Genomic DNA, 22641 nt, shown 5'->3' on the forward strand with positions numbered 1-22641 from the left:
GATCTCTCCCCCTGATGACTCAAAGGGTCCACAAGAAGGGATTGCAAACGCTGATCTCCATCCTGCTTTGGGGCAGAGGACGGGGGTGAGTGAAGGATGGGAGGGGGTGGACGATGGGGGTTCAGCGGTCCCCCAACCTGAGAGACCAACCGTGGGTAAGTCAGGCCCATCTTCCTGGGCCCCTAGCTTGCAGAATGTGAAGGAAGCCCTTCTTGGGGATGGGGGGCCCTAAAGTTCTCTTTCTGCTCTAAAAAGAAAAAAGGCTAGGACAGAAATGCAAGAGGAAGGGGACTGTCCCTCCCAGGCGGGACCTGGGAAATGGGCTGGGGGGCAAGCAAACGGGAGGGTCACAGGAATTCCCTCCTCCGAAGAGTGTCCCGGTGACCCAGGCCACAGGAGCGAGGCACTTACACATCACCCAGACAGAGCCCAGTCTCTTCAGGGAAAATTGGAGACCTCTTAGCGACAGGACTCCTTGGACAGAAGGAAGAGCTTGGTGGCCCCTCAGGGCAGGGGCTCCTACCTTAGTGCCCGCCCCATCGTCTCATAGTTCATGTCAGGCTTGTTCTTCTGCTTCCCCCACAGCTTGGACACCGCTTTGGAATCCACCAGCTTGAAGATGCCTTTCTCTCGCTGGGTCCACTTGATGTACTTGGGGCAGGTGTTCCGGTCTTGCAGAAGTGCGAGGAGGAACTCCCACAGGTAGATGGTGCTGCCTGCAGAGCGGCGGGCGGTGAGGGGGCGCCCAGGCCCCCCGGCTCCCTACCCGCCTCACCTGCCTCCCCGCCGTACCTTTGCCATCCTTCGATTTCTTCCGAATGGGGATGCTGGGGTCAGTGACGGGTGAGGTACTGCGGTTGCCCTTGGTCTTCCGGACTGTGGGGGGATGGTGGGAGCAGGATGAGGCTGAGCCCAGCCAGCGTGAGCGCTGAAGGGCAGGCTCCTGAGACGGAGGGCCCAAGCGCTCGCCGAGTTAGGGGTGGTGAGGCAGACAAGGAAGAGGCAGGTTGGGAGGCCCAGGGTCACTCTCCACAGGCATAGCCTTCAGGTGCCCGCACCTGCCCAATGGCCCGCCCTCGTTTTCAGGCCCCAAAGGTAGAGCAGAACACCGCTCCTGTGTGGGGCAATGGAGTGCTTGCCGATGAGCCACCTTTAGAAGATCAGAATCTGCCGCGCCTCATTTTTGAAACAAAAAGGCAGCCTAAAGGCGTGACTGTGGTGCGGATAAGTGTGGCACCAGGGTTTGCTTGCCGCACGGACACGGCAGTATCGACCAGCCACCGCCTGAGTAAATCAATAACACTGGCGCTTGGGAAAGCCCAAAGTCCTCTCCCATACGTGGTCTCGGCTCCGTAAGCTCCGAGAGGGAAGATAAGAGCACGGGTTGAGGCAGAGGCCCCCAGAGGGCCAGGGACTGGCCAGGGGGCCAAGCCTGGTGTCTGAACACTCAGTACAGGATGCAACCCATGGGGATCATTGGGTTTTTAAAAGTTTACATATCTGCTGGGCAGATGGGGGTGGCCTGGGCAATGTCAGGCTTTGGGCAGGCCACCTGATGAGGCCCGTCTTTCCAGAAGGGAGGACTTTCTGTCCACCCCGCCACACCAGAGAGCTGTTCTCTTAATGTGTCTGTGAGCCTCACCCCGACACTCACCCCTACTTATGGTCTCCCTGAGCCCCTCCTACTGCCCACCACCCTGAAGGAACACTCTCCCTCCCCCACCTCCCCCTTTCTCTCTCTTACTTCTCTTCTTCGATTTTCCAGTCTTCTTGGCACTTTCTTCTCTGGGGACCTTCTCCTCCAGACAGTGTTCCTCCTGGTCACCAGTGTCACCAGCCCTGTTCAGGGCGTCGGGCTCAGAGACAGGAAACAGGTAGTTGGGCAGAGTGACGGCTGGAGCAGGGTCCGGGTCTGGAAGCATTTCGGAGGTGCTGACTGCAAGAAGAAAGGCCTGAGGTGGCTGGGGCCCAGGGCACGGCCTCCCAGTGCACAAGAGAGCGGCGGGCTCCTGGGGGGGCGGGGCGAGGCGCCATTCCCCATGGTCCCAGACACAGGATACACCTGAAAACGCCTCCCGTGTCTCACAACACTAGGAGAGGAAACATCTGCAGAGCTGTGGGCGCGAGCTGGCCCCAATCACGGCGGCCACGTTTATAGCCCACTGCTGGTGGTGGGGAAGTTCCAGGTGACACCCAAGGAAAAGGGCCACCTTGATTTAGTCATCTACTCATTTCACAACCGGAAGGGGCCTTAGACATCATTTAGCCCAATTCCTCTGCTTTTCTGGTGAGGAAACTGAGACCCAGAGATGGCAGAGCATGTGCCCAAGGTCACACAGCAAGCTGGTCACACATGCCTGGTACATGCAGGCACTCAGAAAATATTTGTTGAATCCTGAATGAATATTAGTGACAGAGTCGGGGTTAGGAATGCTAGGATTCAGAATTTGCAGCTTCAGGGCTTTCTTTCCCCCACTGTATCCCAGCGCCTCCTTGGGAAGGGGCAGTTGGAGCCAGGAATCCTCCTGTGGAGTCACGGCAAATGCCTGGGGGGTGCCGAGGGAGAAGCCTGCCTCGGGGGCCATCGGAGGAGGTAGGGGCCAATCTCCCAGAACAGTGAAGGGATGAGAAAGCTCCCAGCCTGGTCCATTTCTAAATAAGCCACACCCTGCACGGTCTTCCTGGGAGCTCAGCAAGACAGCAGAGGGGCCTGAAGTTACCCTGGCCAATAGTATTCAGCCTTAAAAAGGAAGGAAATTCTGACACATGCTATGCATGGACGGACCTTGAGGACATTACATAAGTGAAATAAGCCAGTCCCTCCAAAACAAGTACTGTAAGCTTCTACTTATCTGAGGTCCCTAGAGGAGTCGAATTCATTGACACAGAAAGTAGAATGGTGGTGGCCAGGGGCTGAGGGGAAGGGGAAATGGGGAGTTAGTGTTTCATGGGGACAGACTTTCAGTTTTACAAGATGGCAAGAGTTCTGGAGAGGATGGTGGTGGCCGCACAACATAACAAATGTACTTAATACCATGGACCTGCACACTGAAAAATGGTTCAGGTGGTCCATTTTATGTTATGTGTATTTTACCATAATTGAAAAACTAGAAAAAAAAAACCCCAAAGAGTCACCCTGGCCATCTTTGCTTGTCTCCAGTGCCGTCCTGCCCTTCCCATTCCAGCCAGAGCCAAACAGCACGTGCACGTGTATATGGGTGCGTGTGGGTGCGCACACATGTCCCTGAGAATCTAATACACGGATGTGATATTTTTAAATGGAATTTTGTATTGCTTCAACTTAAGGTGCCAGGGTTCAAACTTACAGATCTGCTTCTCATCCAGGATGTCATTGGGAGACTCGACGTTGAGCAAGACTTCAGTGGTTGACATGGTTTGCGAGGTTGCTTCATTGTCATCTGGTGCCGGGTTCCATGATGTGGGGGAGAAGAAAAGTTCCCTCAGGGCATAAGGCAGTGGATGCAGCTACAACCAGGGCCAGCTCAGAGAATGGAGCTAAGGAGCCCAGGGGCAGCCGGGAGGGGACCAGAGCGCCTCCCACCCTGATTCTCCACCTCTCTCTACACCCATCCCAGCTGGTCTCCCCTCACTGTCCCGCTCCATCTCAGGAGATCATGAATCCATTTAGGTGGTTTCCTCCTCTCTGAAGTGGTACTACCTCCTGCTTATCCTAATCACCCCATCTAATTTCCACCTGTTGGGGGCCTTGACCTTGGCTGTGTGGGGTCACTAGAAGCCATTGTGGACTACTGTTCCCTGAAGACAGAACCCCTTTCTCCTCCACACCTTCTTTGCCCAGGAAGGAAACAGACCTGCCAGCAAAAAACTGCCCTCCAGGATCTGATCCTGAGTCATGCACAAGGTCCCGTCTGTTATGATGCCATTGTGAACGTCGTCCAGCTCCAGGCCTGAGTACAGATGCAGTAATTCGGGGTAGGGGACCTGCTCCACGATCACAGCTGGGAACACTGAGGGGTCTTCCAGCTACGGAGAAGAGAGGGATCTGGTTCAGGGCTCACCCGCCTCTCCCAGGAAGCCCTCCGTACCAGAATCTGGCCCTTCTTGCAATTCCTAATTCTTGGATCCCTCAGGGGCTGTCCTTTGTAGGGCATGACATTGCTCTGGGTCCAACCTCACTAGGTGATGCTTTGAGTGGGTTCTTAATTAATAGAGATGGGTTAACTCTGTACCAGCTGCACTCAACCAAGGGCAGACAGTTCTAACTGGTCGTAGTTACGGGTTAATCAGTGACCAGGGTTACTGCTCAGTCTATGAGGATAAGGCTCATTCTGAAGCCAGTAGGAAAGGATTCGTCAATGGCAAGGGCGAGGGACTCAGCCTACCCTCAGGGTTGGGTACCAGGGTTAGGGGCTCAGATTGTGAACATCTTAGGGCTCAGTCTGTGGTGATGAGAGTAGGAATGAAGACAGAAGAACAGAGGCATTATAGAGGTAGGAAGGTGAGGGCCTAGTCCCTGCCTGGATGGGGGGAGGGTTCTGATTTCCAGCTTGATTCAGTGGGTGCATGGGGATACTGTTCTTGTTAAGGGGGAACCCAGAAGGACGTGGAGCAGGTTTTTGGAGAAAGATAGGGAGAAAGTGTCTGAATATGGTGAGTTGGAGGTACCACTGAGGTATTTAAAATGGAGATACCTCAGGGAGACAAAAATATGTATCCAAGAGCTCATCCCTGGGAGTGGATAAAATTATTGGCATGAGAATTTGACCCCCAGAGGACATAGTTGTTCTAAAATCAAACAAAGCTAAATTTAAAAAATGAGTGCAATCACCACTGTTCTTTAAAAATGACGAATAGGGGCTTCCCTGGCGCAGTGGTTAAGAATCTGCCTGCCAATGCAGGGGACATGGGTTCGAGCCCTGATCCGGGAAGATCCCACATGCTGCAGAGCAACTAAGCCCGTGTGCCACAACTACTGAGCCTGCGCTCTAGAGCCCACAAGCCACAACTACTGAAGCCCATGCGCCTAGAGCCCGTGCTCCGCAACAGAAGCTACCACACCACAACAAAGAGTAGCCCCCGCTCGCTGCAACTAGAGAAAGCCCGGGCACAGCAACGAAGACCCAATGCAGCCAAAAATAAATAAATTAAACAAATTTTTAAAAAATGACGAATAGAAGGAAATATACCAGGATGTTCATAATAATTATATTTTGGTTGTGGGACTTTGGGTGATTTTTTTTCTTTTCTACTTGTCTGTATTTTCCAAATTTTCTTTCATGAGTCTGTTAATTCTTTCTTCATGAAAAAAAGAATGAGAATGCTCAGTTCTGCCTAATGTTCCTGAAGGATCCAGAAGAATAAAATCGATGAAACTGGCTTTGGGTTTGGCCGCTGGGCAGTCACCCGGCTAGAGCAGTTTCAGGGGAGTGCTGGGGTCCCAAAACACATTACAACAGATGTCAGAGAGGACGGACAGAGGGAGGCAGGCAGGTGGGCGTAGTGATTAAGGCCACAGAGTCTAGAGCTACCTGTCCAGTACGATAGCCACTAGCCACCGGTGACTGTGTAAATTTTTTCAAGATTAAAGTTTCAGTTCTTCAGTTGCACCAGCCATACTTCAAGTGCTCCATAGCCACATGGCCCCACATTGGACAGCGCAAATCTAGAGCATTTCTAGCATCTCAGATAATTCTATTGCACTGTGCTGATCTAGAGCCAGACTACCTGGGTTTGAAACCAAACTCTGCTATTTACGAGCAGTGTGATCTTGGGCAAGTTACCTAACCTTTCTGTGCATCGGTTTCCTCCTTTATAAAACTGGGGCGATCATATTATTGACCCCATAGGGTTTTTTAAACAGATCAATGTAGATAAAGCACTTAGAACAGGGTCTGGCATAGAGTAGGTTCTCATTAGGTGCTTTAGGCATCAGGGGCTTCTAGGAGACTAGTAACGTTTTATTTCTTAACCTGGGTGGTGAGCTAATGCGTATTCACTTTATAGTTATTCTTTAAAAAAATATATATATATATATAATTTATGCACTCTTTTGTATTCATTTTTTAAATTGAAGTATAGTTAATTTACAATGTTGTGTTAGTTTCAAGTGTACAGGAAAGTGATGCAGTTATACATACATACACACACATATACACACACATATATATGTTCTTTTACAGATTCTTTTCCATTATACATTACCTCTTTTGTATTCACAGTATATTTTGCAACAAAAATTGTTTCCTAAAAAGAGTGAGAGAAGGGAGGTGAAAAAGTAAACCCGGAGGGTGGAGGCTACACTGGGGAGAAGAACAGAGCTAAGAAGGTGGTATGTTGGAGGAGGCGGGCAGAAGGGAGGAAAGGGTTTCTTTTAGGGTTGGGGAGACATGAAAACGTTCTAGGTTGAGGAGAAAGGTGTGGGAGGTCTGAAAGGTACAGGAGAGAGAGGAGGTGATGGATGGTGTGAGGTCTTGAAGGCGGCAGGAGAGAAGAGATTAAGCACTGGGGTAGGTGTTACCCTTGGAAGGAAGAGGGACACTTCTTTGTCCCAGGCCGCTGGAAAGGAAATAGGAACAGGTGATGTTATTGCTAAGAGGGAGAAGGGAGGGAAAGTGAGGGCGTCCTTGGGTTTGAGCTTCTCTGTGGATTGGAGGAGCGGCTGTCTGCTGAGGGTGGAGGGGCAGGCGTGGGGTCGGGAGGGAAGAACAGCTTCGGTGAAGAGCAGCCTTTATGAAGAACAGAAATAATTGCTGAGTGGACTAGAAACAAGTCAAAAAGTGACTAGCGGAGTTGAGAACCCAGGTAAAGTTAGATTTTTCTTCCCTTCGTCCAGGAGGCTAGGCACACCAGAGATGCTGGATAAAACTGAGCAACTTTAGGTTAAGACCTAGCTGGACAGAAAGTACCATGTACTCCAAGCCCACTAGGGGGCAACCTTTGGTAGGTCACTAGAGATTGGACAAAGTTTCCCATCCTCACAGGGATCTGGGATAGACAGCATCAGAATTAGGCTGGGGTGCCCTTGGAGATAATCCAGCTTGACCTCCTCTTGGTGAAGATGGGGAGATGGCAGCCAGATAGGGTCGGGGACAGGACTTGCCCAGGCGACACTGTGGCCACACTGGGATCAGAGCCCAGGACTTTGGACTTCTAATCTTCCATTCCTTCTACCGGACCTGGCTGCCTCTTCTTCTCCAGTGTGTGGAAGGAGGGTAGTGGAGGGTAGGGATGAGTGTGCCAGGACACCATCCAATGGGTACATATAAGTACCCTAGTGCCAGGCAAGGTATGGAGCAGTGGGGGCCTGAGTGCCAGAATTCTGTCCTATTTTCCAATTTCCTCCCACTAGAGGAACCTATCTCCAGTTTATCCTGAATCCTTAGATCGAGGTTGAAAAGACGGTTATGGAAGGGCTCGTCCACCGGGCTAGAGACATGAGTCTGAAGGTGCTGGGGGTTGGACTGTACCCTGCGGTGCCAGCTGGCAGTTCTCAGTCCCGCTATGTGGTTGTCCCAGCACCTTACTCACTGTGACACTGGAGGTGAAGCAAAGTGGCCAAAAATGCACATGGAGGTCAGTGTACACCTGTGCATTCAGCCCCTGTTGCTGACTGACAGCTCAGCTAGTGTAATTAGCAGCTGCTTGGCTGGCTTGGGAACTATACGTGCCCTGTAGTTGCATGTGGGCAAAACCAGCTCACTAAATGACCACCCGATGACTACTGCCTGGCCGCATGGGACTCGTTGGTGCACAGTCTGGCTGGCAAGAAGCCCCTATGTCCTGAACCTAGTAGGTGCTTGATCAATATTTGCTGACTGGGACTTCCCTGGTGGTCCAGTTGTAAAGAATCTGCCTTCCAATGCAGGGGATGCGGGTTCGATCCCTGGTCGGGGAACTAAGATCCCACATGCTGCGGGGCAACTAAGACCGCGTGCCTCAACAACTGAGCCCGCATGCCTCATCTAGAGAGAGAAAACCCGCATGCCACAACTAGAGAGAAGTCCAAGTGCTGCAACGAAGAACCCGCGCACCACAACAAAAGATCCTGCATGCCGCAACGAATATCCCGTGTGCCGCAACTAAGACCCGACGCAGCCAAAAATAAACATACATAAATAAATAAATAAAATATACATTAAAACAACAACAACAACAACAATATTTGCTTTCTGGCTAGCTGGCTGGTCGGCCGGCTCACTGGCTGTCTGCCTGCCTGTCTGTGTCTATCTGATCGTCTGTGCCGGCTGACCAGGCTCTGTTCTCTGGGGCCATACCTGGTGGATGTCATCCATTCCGTTGCTTGCAAACTCAAAGATCAGGTCACTGGGCTGCAGAGTAATAGCCATGCTGTCTTCTCAGAGGGCCGACTGCGGGATCCGCAGGGCCCTCTGGAGGCGTGGGGTTTCCTAAATGAAGAGATGCTGTACCTTGGAGCCTAGAGCCTACACCACGAGCCACGGTAAAATAGGGGTTGTAGAGAGCTGGAGTAGGTGGTGGCCTAAGCCAGGTTCAAGGCTGCATGCTGGGCTGGGCCAAGTGCAGGAGCGACCTATAGAGAAGGGAGAGATGGGGGCAGTGAGTAAGTCCCCTTCCTTGAGGTCTGTTCCTAGGACAGACTGCCAGAAGAGGGATAGCCAAAAGTGGAGGACAGTGGGAGCAGAAGGGGGAGGGAAAAGAAAAGGAGGCAGGTAAGGAAAGAAGGAAGAAGAGAAAGTTAATTGAGTCACCTTGAGGGGGAAGAGGCTGAGCCTCAATGCCAGTCTGGGTCACCAGCATCTGCACCTGAGCTGGCCTCCCTCCCTTCCCACGCCCTCTGGAGAAGGTGAGAGATAGCGGGAATTTGGGCTCTCTCCACTCTGAAGATTAATCCCCAGGGTGTGCCACAGGGGAAGCCAGGGGCAGCCCATCTGGCCTCATGGATGGAGCATGAAGAATCCCTACAGAACCCTTGGCTGGGGAAAGAATCTGTGTGCGAGACTTGGGGTGGGGACATTTGGGTGCACGGGATGGTCTTCTAGGCTCTGCCTGGCTCAGTTTGCCTTGGGAGTAGGGGCCACTTAGTTCTGAAGGGCAGAGTCCACAGTGGAAGTAATGTCTCACTGTAGGGGTTGTGCTGTCAGGGCCAGTGACAGCCTGACCCTGCTTGAGGGGATGGGACTCTCAGACTCAGCCACGCCTCCAGAGAGCCTGGAGACAGAGGGACAGGTGGGCCGCATGTCCTGCGCTCTCGTCAGCACCCAGCCACCGCCGCCGCCCGCCAGAGACGATGGCCTCTGTGCCGTATGTGGCTTGTGCTCTTGGTTTAGCTTTGCTTTCAGTTTCAAGACTGAACTGTCACCCTGGGAACCGGCGAGGAGAGCCGCAGCTGGGGGAGGGGCGCAGGGAACCTTCCCCATCGTCCAGGGCCAGCTCAGGGCCCCCCTCTTCCAGGAGATCTGTCTGCTGCAGTCCACACGTCTGTCCTCTGTGGCACTCACAGTCTGTACCTCAGGTGCTCACGTGGCACCCGGGCCTCTGATTGTTTCCTGTGCTCGCTGCCCTTCTCGAGTCATCTGCGCAGCACCCAGGCCTGCCTCCCAAAGCCCTGGCTCCCCTCCCACGCCCCTCCCTCCACCGCGGTCAGCATCTCCAGCCCGAACACTCAGGTAGCACAGCTTTGGCCCCGAGGGTTCTGCTCTGCGTGGTACCCGCGTGTGTGTAGCTGTGGCAGGTCTACGAACAGCCTGGTTCAACCATAAGCGTCTGAAGAACTGGCTCCACGCACCATAGGAGGAGCGACACACTTGACCCCCAGCTCCTCGACACTCCTTTGGCTGTGTCAGGGTGGCAAAACCTTCTCCTGGCCCGTAAAGAAAGGAGGAACTTCAGAGAGGGACAAAGGGGAGGAAAGGGAGGGGGATCACGGGTGACCTCCCTGATGACCGCTCTCCCCCACAGGAGACACCCAGGCCTCTCCCACTTCCTTTCCGTTAGCCCACAGGGCTGGCTCCGCCCTCCCCCCCCCCACACCTTTCCACCCACCCCCAAGCAAAAACTTTGAGAAGTCGCTCAAGTCAACGTGGCAGGTCTTAGTTTCCCTTTGGGTGAATGAGAGGCTGAGCCCCGCTAGCACGGCTTTCCACCACAACCCCCCCACCCCCCCCCACCTGCACGTGACCCGGGCGCCTGTGGCCTCCTGGAGAAGCCTCCCAGGGCCATTTATGCTTGGAAGGTCTGTCTCCCCCAGCCAAAGTGCCCCAAGGCCCGCATTCCGCAGCTCCCGCCCTCCCACAGGCCGACGTCTGCCCCCAGGAAGCATTCTCATACTAATCAAATGAAAGGCGATCACTTTCACCTAATCCCACTTTGTCTAAACATGAAACTCCTGTGTCTGCCCCCCCTCTCCTCCGAGGTCATTCCGCCATGGCCTCTCCCTCCAGGTTTGCTCATCAATTTGGCTTCTCTTCACAGTTCTGTGCACCTCCCTTACCTCCCCCATTGGAACGTGGCTTCACTGAGGGCATGGATGAAACTTTAGCACCTTGCACCGTGCTGGGCATGTAGCAGGCGCTCAATGTATGTTTGTGGAACGAACACATGAATGAATGGTACTGGTCAGCTAGTACCAGTGAGGTGTGTTTCCTGGGCAATAAGTATACCCATGCGTACACTGGGTGTGGGGTGGGTGTCACGTGCTCTAGCTTACAGGAGAGAGAGAAACGTGTGCACTCTGTGTGTGTTACATCTGTGTATTTCTGCACTGTAATTTACAACGAGGGGAGCTCGGGAGGGAGTTTGCTGTGGGTGTGCAAACACACTGTAGATATACATATGTGCAGGGTGTGGGGATATGTGCGTGAGAGCCTCTGTGTGTCAAAGGGCTCTGGTCCTGGCTGGGCCAGCACAACCACAAGCTCAGTCGTCGGTTCCTCCTCCGCCAGGCCTGCCTTTGTGAGAATGACAAGCCCGAGCTAATACTGGCTACACACCAAGCTGATGCCGGCTGGCAGAAGCTGGCTGTGGTGAAGTGGGCCGGGGTGGGGCCCAGGGTTCTGCTGGTGAGAGGGCAGCCACGGCCACCCAGCCCCCCCCACGGAAAACTCAAAGTCCTCTTGCTTCCCAGGAGGAGAATGCCAGTAGCAGAATGTGTACGTGGCCCACGGGTCCTTGGTGTGAGCCCCCACCAGGCCCGCTCTCCTAGGGGGGTGGTGGGAGAGGGAAGGCAGCTCCGCACTGGATTGGATGGAACCCTTGGCCATCAAGGCAAAAAGGAGAGGTTTGAAATACAAGATAGAGACGAATCCAATTGCCTTCTTTAGGTATCAGCGTGTCTAAATATCCAAATTCAGGACTTGGTTGGTGCAGGTCCCGACGGCCCAGAATTGTGACTACTGTGAGGCTGCACCCAGCACCCAAGGCTGATCCTGGTTTCTCGCTCTGCCCGAGCTCGAGCCTGAAGCTAAGGTGAAGAGGTGTGTGCGGTGGGGGTGGGGAGCTAAGAAAAGTCTCCCCTCACCCCCATGGAACCTTCCAGTCCAGAAGGTTTCACCCTTCCCCCTTCAGATGTTTGAGGATTTGAAAGTGAGAGGTGGGGAGAGGCTCATTTGCATGTTCACTCACTCTCCCCCAAGTCCCTCAAAATAACCTCCCTCTCCCAGGAACCTGAAACCAAAGAAGCCACCAGCACAAGAAGGCCCGCCCTGCTGGAGGCCGGGGAGGCCCGCACAGGGGCTCCCCTCCCTGGCGTCCTTACAGACGCCCTGGGACACACATTCACTGGCCTAGAGCCCTGGACACCGCCTCATGGGTGAGTGGGGGGCTAGGAAGGTCCACAAGGACACTCGGCTCAAGGAATCGGGCACCTGGTTACCCTTAGTAACCAGTGCTGAGTTCCTCCCACCCCGCCCCATCATTGCAAAGCTCACAGCTGGCTCCAGTCAAAGTCCACTCCCAGGGTGGCAAGAGCTCCACTCCCTTTGAGGCCACTGCAGTATCCCTGGCTCCCAGGGCCTGTCCTACTTGGGCTGAAAGCAAAGCCTTTGTGAGAGCATATGGCCCCGGCCTGTGCGTGTGCGCGCACATGTGCGCATGCGCCACAGGAGGGAGCAAGAAAGCGAGGGCGCCCACACCCCCGGCCTGCAAACGCACACCTCTGGTTCTCTGTGGTTGTGATTGCATTTCAAAACCAAAATAGCAAAATAGAAGTGGTTTGGGCTGTTCCTGCGTCATCACAGCTGGGCCCCCTTCAGACGTACAGACCCTTTCTGGGACTGTCACTGGAACACGTCAAGCGGTGTCCAGCACCCACCCATCTGGGCCTCCCCTACAGGAAACAGCCCCTATGTGAAAGCCACGTCCACAGCCTCCGTGGAGCAAGTTTAAATCTACACCCGTTCGGCTGAGCCAATGGCTCTCACAGAATCACTAATAACACCCGTGGCATTTTCACACACGCCGGCAAACATGGGGGCCAGATGGTCAGCTCGGCCCACAGAGCAGAGCTCTCCAGTTCCTCGCCCTCTCGCAGCCGGCTCTCACTCCTGAAATACCCCGTCCTCCCTGAAACCTTTCTGGAATTCTCTGGAAAGGAAGTGACAATTTCCTTCATGCCATTTCCCACTCCCTCAACACCCCTCCCCCACAACCACAAACAAAATGGAAACTACCCCAGGAACAGCTGTACCCTCTACTTAAAAACAGCCCCTCCTCCGACTAATAGTCATCAAGCAGCACATTTGCACACTGCACCACATGACCAGTGGCGTGTATTTAAGAGGCAGAGGGCCAGACTCGGGGGTCCAGTCTGTAGCCGTGGACGTAGCAGAAGTAAGCCAAGTGTGGGACTCCTGCACAACCTTGGTCCAACTAGAGCTGGACTCCAAGCAGCCAGCTAAACCCCCCTCCTTGAACAGATGCCCAGCGAAGGGGCCCTGGCCACAGCTATTTTGTCAGCTTCTTCTCCTCTATTCCTGCCTTCTTACCACTCCCTCCATTTGAGATGAAATCAGGAAGAGGGAGGGAAAAAAATAAAGGTTTTGCAAGCTCTGTTGGTTGGGGTTTCTCTGTGCTTATTTACAAGAAACCCAGTTTCCTTCCTTGGCCCTCGGTCACTGCCTGATTCTCGTGTAGGGTTTGTCACAGCTCTGATGGTAAGGCAGGCCCAGAGCTCTTCTCCAACTGCCCCTGCCCTTTCTCAGCTCCAGGCCTGCCCCTACTTTCCCGGGCCGGAGCTGGCGCAGTGGAGGGGGGGTTAGGGCTGCAGGTCGCAGGCACAGAGATGTCTGCTCCTCTTTCTCCAGGAGACCCAACAGCCCTCTCCTGGCTGCATCCCAACAAGAGGTGTGACCCCGGAAAAGTCAGCCATCTTTCTGGGCTGTGGTTTCTGTCATCCTTAAGATGGGTGAGGGCTGAGGGGAATCCAGGCCTAGCAGCTGCTCACCAGGGAGTCTCGGGTGAATGAAGATGGTGGTGGGAAAGTGCTTTGAAAATTAAAACACACTCATTCAGATGATGAGTTCCAGGTGACCTCCCAGAGAGCAAGGGGGGCTGGGGACCCCATTAAGCTCCTGGATACCCCCCCCATGGCTCTAGAACATAGACAGGGTGGGCTGCAGGCTTCCAGTTGTCAGCTTGGAAGGGGCTGGCTCCTCTCCTGGGATGGGGGCCCTGTAGGGAGGGACAGGCTGCTGTGGTTGAAGGAGTGCTACCAGTCCCGTCCTCACCACCTCCACCCAGCCCCAGCCCTCTGGGTTGTGGTTATGTGGCAAGAAGAGCACTACAGAAGCCCCAGTGGGGGGGGTGAGGGGGGAGGGCTATGACAAAGGGAACCTATTTCCCCAGCTGCCCTGACTCCCAGGCGCTTGGCCTGAGAAAGCCAAAAGAGCGCCCCCTGGAGGTGCCTGCAGCCACCACACCCTCATCTCCAGAGCTCCAGGGACCAGGAGGAAGCAGAGGGGCACCAAGCGCTCCTGGGAAGCGAAGAACAAGTCAGTGATGGGGAGAACATGCTGCGGGAAAGCGGGCAAAGCCAAATCCAGGGCAGCTACTGAACCCCAGCGGGGTGCGCTACCAGCCACAGCCTAGAAGACCCCAGAAGTCCCTGCAGACTGTAAGGGCATGGGCTTCCCAGCGAGAGGACCCAGCTTTGCCTTGGGGCTTAGGCAGGTCACCCTCTTCCTCTGGGGAACGAGGCCATCCTCCCTAGCTCACGGGATTGTTGTGGAAGGCCAGCAGGTCAATGTAGGTGAGAGCCCTCTGTTACTCCCTAAGTGTGTTTTTAGATTTCCTGGTCAGATCCGTGTCTCTCTGGCTGAGGTCATGCATTAAGCATTCAGGATATCTTTACCTGGATGGACAGGAAGAAAGAAAGGGAAATGGAGTGGTGGGATGAAATGGAGGCTGAGGGGGGACATAACCAACAATTATCAAACATGGTAGAGAGCGGAAACCAGTTTGACTATGGGGAGGAGGTGGGGCTGGCTGGGGGTGGGCAGGGAAATCAGGGGGATAAGTGCATAGGCCTCGATTCACCAGGTGGTGGAATTTGAACTTGATATGGAAAGCAACTGGGAGTTACTGTTGATTCTTGAGCAAGGGAGGGGCATAAGGCAAGCAGTTCTCAAGGAAGATCAGTTTGGTCTGAGTGCATGAGAGGAGGAGATGGAAGGGGACCAGGTGGGGCACCTGGAGCCAAGGAGGTGAATCCCAGGGCCACCCTGAAGGAATAAAATGACAGAGTACAGGGCCATACAGTAATTGCAGAGACCCCAAGATTGCAGCCTGTTCTTGCTGTGAGAATTGTAAAAGATAGAGAGTGACTGGGGCAGGAAATATGGCAAGAACATGAGCTCAGTTTGGACATTTTGAAGTTGGGATTATCTTGAAAAATCCAGGATTAATGGTGGAAAAAAGAGGGCCCAGACAGTCATTTTGCTAAACACACACACACACGCGCGCGCGCGCGCACACACACCCGGGCAGGGGGGCCTCGACAGGCCTTCAGTGGCCAGAGGAGCAGGCCTGGCCTGGCGAGGCTGGCATTCTGGACACTGTAGCAGAAAGCTGCATGTGCTGAATGAAAATGCTTCGAATGGCACACGCTCCACCCCCACCCCTGCCCCCAGTAAGGCCTGCCTGCTTCCACGGGGTGGGGGGATGGGCGGGGGACAGACACACTGACCAGAGACTAATTAAATTTATTAGTGGGTTTTTTAGAAGCTGGGGCAATCTGTGGCTGGGCACCAACAGGATATTAAGTCAGATAACTTTTATTGAAGGGACAGTGTTCTTTGTCGAGGCCCCTGCCAGCACGTGTCCTAGAAACGAATGCAGAGGCTCCCTGCTGGGATCTGGGGCTCCCCCAGGTGGGAGGGGCGGCGCGGGGTTTGAGACCTGCTTGGCTCTTGGTGCCCCTTCCAAACACCCCCTTCCCCTACTGGCTACTTTCCAGGCAAGGAAAAGCAAGGGGCAGTCCAGCGTCCCCTGTACAGAGGGGCGGGCTCGAGAAAGGATGAGGTGGAAAGAGCCAATGGGCTGGGGTGGGCAGACAGGGAGGGCACCTTCAGCCCTGAAGTCACCGTGAGCTCGCGGGGGGCTCCTCCCTCCCCCTCCCCCACATGGCTGAAAGCCTCTCCTTGACGCAGTCTCAGGATGCCAAAGTTAAAAGGGACCTGAAAGATCATGGCATCCATCCTTCCTGTCATCCAGCTGCAGACACCGAGTTCTCGAGGAAGGAGAAGTGACTTGCTCAAGGTCACACAGCTAGTTGCCGTGACTCCCAGGTGACCTTTCTTTCTCCCCTCCTCTTTGTCTCTCTGGCATCCTCAAAAAAGCCAACCCTTTCCTTTGGTGAGAACAGACAGCAGCCAAAGACCCAGGGCTGGCAAACAACAATGAAGCCACACATGTGCAGAACACATTTAACTTTCGCAATGACTTCCCCACCTCCATGCCTTTGTTCACACTGTCCCCTAGGCCTGATATGCCCTTCCCCAATTTCTGTGGCTCCAATTCCCACACGGTGTTCAAGATCTGAAGCAAATGTCACCTCCTTTACAAAGCCTTACCTGCTTCCTCCTCACCTGATATATCTCCTCCTCCTCCTCTTCTTAACACCTTAGCTTGACTTACATTAAAGCAGGAGGTCTTCAAACTATGGCCCATGTGCCAAATCCAGCCCACCGTCTTTTTGTGTGGCCAGTGAGCTAAGGACGGTTTTTGTATTTTTTTAAGGATTGGGGGAAAAAATCAAAAGAAGAACAATATTTCATGCCACAGGAGAATTATACAAAGTCCAAATTTCAGTGTCCACAAAGAAAGTTTTATTGGAATGCAGCTACGTGCATTCGTTTACATATTGTCTGTGGTGGTTTTGCATCATAAGTTGAGTTGCTGTGACAACAGTTCACATGGGCCGCAAAGGCTAAACTATTTACTATGTGGTCCTTTGCAGGAAGAGTTTGCTGACTCCTGGACCAAAGGCTTCACTCCCCTTCAGAGTGAATAAATTCATCAAGTTCCTTTCGTAGAAGAATGTCACAGAGACTCAGAGGTGCCTGGAGGGAGGCGTGGAACATCAAGTACAAACTCCTAATTTTCATCAGAAAGTTCTGGCCCTAGCTCTGCCCATACTGTGACCTTGAGGAAGTCACTTTTGCTTTGTGGGCCTCAGTTTCCTCAGCTGCACAGCGAGGGGGGTTGGCCTGGATGGCCTCAGGCCCTTTCCAGCCCTACAATTTAGAGACTCAGCAATCTGCTGCATTTCCAACTCACACAGTTTTGAGCAGGCACCATTCTGATCATTTTCTCTCCGAACAAGACCTTACAGAAGGTTCCCCTGCCCAGCTGTGGCTTTCCCTACCACTGTGGGCCCCCTCACTTATACTCACCTGCCCCGCCCAACCCTTCCCTTCTGCTGACCTGTCTGCCCTTCTCTCCGAACTCCTCTTCCGGCAAAATGAACATGGCCTCCTCTGAGGAAGCACCGCCCCCCCCCTCACCCGGTGGTCCAGGAGCCTCCATTTTGCAGGGTGGGGCGGAGGGAGGGAAAGAAGGGCTCTCGGCTCTCCTCGGCCTCGCAGGGCCCACAGCAGACAGGCAGTGGAGCAGGAGATAGGGCCAGCCCTCCCCGCACCCCTGCTCTGCCAGAGGAAACAGCCCCTCTCTGCCACTTCCTGTCCCAGGGGTTTCAGCAGTTTCCCCTTCAGGGCCTGCGGGCCCTCCCAGCCCCGCCCCTGCCCCACACAGGTCAGAGAGTGCAGAGAGGGGAGGGGCCCTGTGGGTGAGTGGGGAAGGCTGAGGAGACAGCTGTCTACACAAGGGGACGCCCCAGCAGCTCCTCTGCCAGCCTGCTCGGGCCGGGGGAGCCGGGACCTGGGAGGGAGGTGGGACTGCCTCCACAACCCGCTCCTGTTAGCGGATGGGCACACGTGAGCTCATCACCTCACCTAGCGATCACCTTGGAGAGCACAGGGAGCCTGCTGGGTGAAAGAGTGGGCTGTAAGTGCTGAGGTCAATTCCGCCTGGGCTGAGGACCAGCCCTGGGTGGCTTCAGATGGAGAGGCGGGTTGAAGCGAGAGAGCCTGGGGAAACCAGGCCAACCATGGTGGTTAATTCGGAGCAGCAGGTGACACTGAAATCAATGGCACGTCAAAACTTTGCATGATTTTGTCCGTAGCGCCGATGGACAGAGGCAACAATGGAGAGCAAAGTATTCTATTACATGCAGGTCAAGGGTAGTGGCGTTTTCTGGGTGATGGAACAGGAAGCTGTCACGTTCCACAGCCGCTGCTGATTTGGTGTGGTGACTTCTACTTGTAAATACCTCCCAGTTGCCTTTGCAAGGTGGGGCTCCTAGCAGTGGGGCTGTGTGCCCGTGAGGGATCCGGGCAGGTGACCAGCTCTGCCAGGCCTTCCCAAGGCAATGGGTCAGAGGCGCAGTAGCAGCCTGAGGCTCTGCACCTCTGCCCAGTTGTCAGTCCCCCTGAAGACATGTTAGAAGTACATGATGATGGTTCTAGAAGCCTTGGTGCCTGGGATGGGGGCCTAATAGTGGATAGACACAACCACCTTGGCCCCCTGTGGTAATATTGTTCCATGAGGTTCAAGTAGCAGTGAGCGAAGCTAAGGGTAAGGGGACCCCTCGAAATGATGGTTCTGAATGGGCCAACGAAAATGGATGGGAAGATGGTCTTGATACCTCTCCCGGCTCTGAGAGGTCATCTTCTTGTGCTTTTGGCCAAGAGCCCTGACCAGCCAGGCCTCCTGTCAAGAGAACAGTCCGGCTTCGCCCTCTCCCCTCTCCCTCCATGCCTCCAGAGCCAAAAAGACCCAGTGTCCCTGCGATAGAGCCCCATCGCCCCTGAGGGGAGTGCCCGCTCCACCCCGCAAGTTGGAGTAAATACTGCTTCACAGCTGGTATGGAGGATGCCACGGAAGCCTCAGAGACAACATCTGGATGTGCACCTGGGCTGCTGCCAGCCCCTCCCTACATCTGCAGTGCAAACCCAGGGCCAGGGTTTGGTTACAAGCCCAACTCAAAGCTGGTGGCACGTGTTTGGAAAGCACACCTGACTGGGCGGAGCGGGTGGAAGCACTTGAGACCGGTGCCAGCTCAGGGCAAGCGCTTGCAGGGTTGGCACCGATCTGAGCTAGTGCTGGACCCGGGATGGCGGGTGTAGCCACTGTGGCCTCAGCCGTGGGCCTGTTGCAGGATGGGCAGAGTGGCGTGGGTACTCATTTAAAGTGGGCAAGATTTTCTTTTGTGCCCTCTGATATCACGCCAGGCTGTTCCCTCTGCTTCTGGGGAAGGGGACCGAACAGTAAGCATTACAGGGTGACAGGGCGGAGCATAGGGAAGATGGCACGGATTTACATTTATTGGGTACAAGCTGCGGGGGTGGTGTCGCGCCAGTCACTTGCCGTAGGGCTATCTCCTTTCATTCTTACAGCATCCCAAACAAAGTAGCTCGTCAGTGGCAGAGCCCGGGTTTGAACCCAGGTTTATTTCCAACTAGTACGCTCTTTGAACTTTGTTTTCAGTTACATCTCTTTTGGTAATAATCCTGTTTTAATAGTTCCATTTTACAAACAGGAGAAGTGAGGCTTAGAGAAGATTAGGTAACAGGACCAAGGTCACACTGCCTGTCAAGAATGGAGGCAGAACTCAAACCCAGGCCTGTGTGACCTCAAAGTCTGTGCTTTTTCCCACTGCTCCATGCTGCCGACCATCTGCTCAGAGTCCTAGCTCAGAGCTTGCTCGCAACAACCAACGTTGAAGGCTCGGAGCCCCTATGATGTCCTTCAACGAAAGCTTCCCAAGCCTGTGTCCCAGACGCCTCCAAGCTCCATCTGATAGGTGAAACCTAACTTTCTGGGCAAAGATGCACCAAAATGGTGACGAGTTGAGCCCCCGTGGCCAGCTGTGGAGGAAAGGTATTGTAGAGCACAAGGCTTCCGGCTCTGTTGATGAAGGAGGCTGACTCTATTCCTGTACCTCAGGAGACTACTGTCTCCAGAGTGTTGCTGGCTCCAGACCTGGAGTGGCTTAGGCATGGTCCCTGCCCCATAAATATACACTTGCTCTCGGCTTACACATAATTTAAGTCTGGGTTCTTATCTCAGGGTGTTGGTTCACATGTTTTTTCAAATATTTATGGGAAGTCAGCCCTGAACACCTCATAGGTGCCAGGTCTGTGGCCAGGGGCCTATCGCTGGGCCCACCCCATTCTTCTCTGTGGTAGGGTCTATTTGTATCTAAGTTCCCGGTAAGCTGGGTTAGCCCATCTGCCTAAACAACATTGCTGGGGTTTTTTCCCCTCAAAACACTCCCATAGCAAGTGTCTCTTCAAAATTGAGGCTCGGAGGTTGGGGGAAAACGGGGAGTGACTGCTAATGGGTATAGAGTTTCTTTATGGGGCGATAAAAATATTCTAAAATGGGTTGTGGTGAAGTACATACAACTCTGTGAGTATACAAAAAGGCATTGAATTGTATACTTTAATTGGGTGAATTGTATGGTATTGAATTATATCTAATAAAGCTGCTATTAAAAAAAAAAAAAAGTGGCCCAGAGAGGGCTCACTCAAGGCCACACGAAAGTTCATAGAACAGCTCAGGCCAGACTCCAGGTCTTCGGATTTCTGATTCTGAAGCTCCCTCCTCCCATCAGCCTCCCCATAACCCTGAACAAGCATAACTGCTGAGGTTCAGCGAGTGTGCAAGGCAGCCCTATGCGTGAGGGTTGGCGGCTGGATCTAGAGCAACAGGGTAGGAGTAGAAAATGCTCTAGAGCTGGGGCTTCAACTTAGGTCTCCATGAGCGTGGCCAAGTCCCTGCCCACCTCTGAGACCCAGTGGCCCCATCTGTTAAGTGAAGTGGATGAGTCTGGTGATCCTTTGCAAAAGGCTCCACCAGCTCTGACCATCTGCAGTTCTAATTATAAAGCCCTGCAGGATGGAAGAGACTGGCATGTCGGATATGGGCTTCTTCTTGGAGTGCTGCAGGGGGCCTGGACACGATTAGGTGTTCCAACTGATGCTCCTCACGCAGAGTGACGAACAGGACTTTCCCGTGAGAGTCAGATGCTCTCAGAGGATTCCACTGCTGAGTTTCTCTATGGGGGGGTAGCTGGTCCTGATTTCGCTCCCCCCACCACCGCCCCTGCCCACCAGCAGTGCTAGGTGGTGGAATAACCCATAATAGAGACCCGTTGATCATGTCCTTTGGAGATGTCAGGAACCAGGTTCTTGGCCTGGCCCCTAGGCAGCCCCACCGCGTGCTGAGCTTGCCTCCGTGGTGGAGGGAATGATTGCTGATGGCCACGAGTCTAGTCCCCACTGGACAGGATGTTTCCACATCAAGCCCCACTTCCTGCAGCTAGGCCTGGGCTCCGGTTTCCCCCTTCTCCTGCCATCTGGTTGCCTGCCCTCTGCCCCCTCCCCTTGCTGGGTGTTTACAGGCTGCCTTATCAGCCTGGGGAATCTGGGCCTCACCCAGTCGGCTGCCCTGCCCCGCCCGGCGCAGCCAGCCTGCCCAGGGCCCTACCTGCTGTGGTTTCGTCACTCCAGGCAGGCACCCCTACACCCCCGGCAGGCAGGGGGTGTGGATGAGGGCTTGCTGCCTGCCGGAGTGAGAGCTGAATATTCATAGCGCGTCGTCCACCTTGTCCAAGCTGGGGGAGGGTATGCCCTCTTTCTACATTGTCATTGTCTCTACCTGCAGGCTCTGGGGACAGAAATGAGGCGCTCGGGTTGCTGAGGAGGCTAACTTTGGCCTGGAGAGCCTCGACGGCTCTTCTGTTCTCAGCCACCAAGAGGTGAGCGGGGGGCTGGGGGCGCAGCCGTAGGCTGGAAGGCTCTGAGTGTACAGACAGTTGGTTGTTGTGTTTTTTTTTAACTGCAGAGTACTGTAAACACTTCACACTATAGGTGGGGCAGAATGAGGGGCTGCAGACTGAGTGTGGTGGAGTAGGGAGGGCTGGGGAATCCGTGGGCACAGCCTTCAGAGCCCAGACCTCAGAGCTTCCTGGGTCCCACGCTGTCTCCATCTCACCTTGGGATCTGGTCACCCACCCAAAGGCTAGGATGAGGCCAGAGCCAACCACTGAGCAAGTCCGATGACTTCCCCTCAGAGCACAACAGCTTAGATTTTTCCATCAAATGAGTTTGAACTAAGGAAGGGGACAGGAATGGGGACAGTGGGCAAATAAACATGCAGGAGGTGATGGATTTCCCTTCCAGCACTTTGGGCTAAAACCTTGAAAGTTCACGTCCTGACCTGTTCCTAGGCGGGTCCCACAGGGACAGGGCTTGCTTGCTAAAGCTGACCAGTCCCCAGAGCAGGGATCAAAGCCACAGTCCGAAACTGCTCCTCTTCCAGGGGCTTCCATTTTGTTCACTGAGAAATCAATTAAAATATGCTCAGGCAGTACATTGCGGCATTCACACTACAGATAAAATGCCACACTTCAAAGAAATTTTATGCAGCTGTGTCTTTCTAGGTCTCTAAGATACAATTCAATAGTTTGGGGCGCTTGGGTGGGAAAGTTTGGAAAAACTCTGCTCAGGCAATTTTGCCATTAATGGGCTATGTAACCACAGGCATGCCATGTCACATGGCTCTCACAGCCTCGGGCTTCCCCCGCCCCCCTCCACCAGAGATTTCATGCTACTCAGAGCTTCTCACAAGCTTACTGACCCTAGTAGCAGTCAGGGCTCCACAGGCCACCCCACCTCCCCAGGAATAACTTCCCACCACTCAGAAAAATCATAAACCATTTAGTGTTAATGTGTTAATGGGTGATACTGGGTTAATGTGTCACCTCTCTCCTCAGCACATTTTCATTTTAAAAGGCCATCCGGAGCTACCCTGCTTTAACCTAAGGAGTGGCTCTGGGGTTAATAGGGGTGCCAGTGAGCCAGGGAGTGTTTCTTGCTGACACCATTAGCCCTGGAGCGAGCCGGCCTTCCCCATCTACTCCCCATGCCTGTGGTCTCTGTTGGGAAGCTGTATAGAGGGGATGTGAAAGTCTTTGAAAAGCTAACCAGGCCTAGTGCAGCAGAAAGCCCACTTGACTGGGCATGAGGAAGAGTGAGTTCCAGTCATGGCCCTGCCTCTGCCTAGCTCCTCCCCTAGCCTCTGAGCTGGCGCCTGCTCCTACTCCAGGGCACACATGTACATCTA

The 22641-nt window shown here is 54.0% G+C and overlaps 1 protein-coding gene across 7 annotated transcripts in view; it reads right to left on the minus strand.

The window, feature by feature from the left end:
* The window catches only part of ELF4 (E74 like ETS transcription factor 4), a 47841-nt gene that overhangs the window by 6008 nt on the left and 19192 nt on the right, over window positions 1–22641 (minus strand). For 5 of the 7 annotated variants that reach the window (XM_082445333.1, XM_082445337.1, XM_082445331.1 and 2 more), the window contains exons 2-7: window positions 8256–8530; window positions 3834–4005; window positions 3327–3419; window positions 1745–1936; window positions 793–876; window positions 524–716 (exon numbers count right to left, since the gene is read on the minus strand). In XM_082445333.1, coding sequence (XP_082301459.1) covers window positions 524–716; window positions 793–876; window positions 1745–1936; window positions 3327–3419; window positions 3834–4005; window positions 8256–8327 — 806 coding nt within the window. In that variant the 5' untranslated portion in view covers window positions 8328–8530. The remainder of the gene's footprint in view (window positions 1–523; window positions 717–792; window positions 877–1744; window positions 1937–3326; window positions 3420–3833; window positions 4006–8255; window positions 8531–22641) is intronic. The other 2 variants (XM_082445335.1, XM_082445334.1) reach the window with 1 other exon arrangement.

Source organism: Balaenoptera physalus, assembly GCF_965194825.1.
Source record: "Balaenoptera physalus genome assembly, chromosome: X".
NCBI lineage: Eukaryota > Metazoa > Chordata > Mammalia > Artiodactyla > Balaenopteridae > Balaenoptera > Balaenoptera physalus.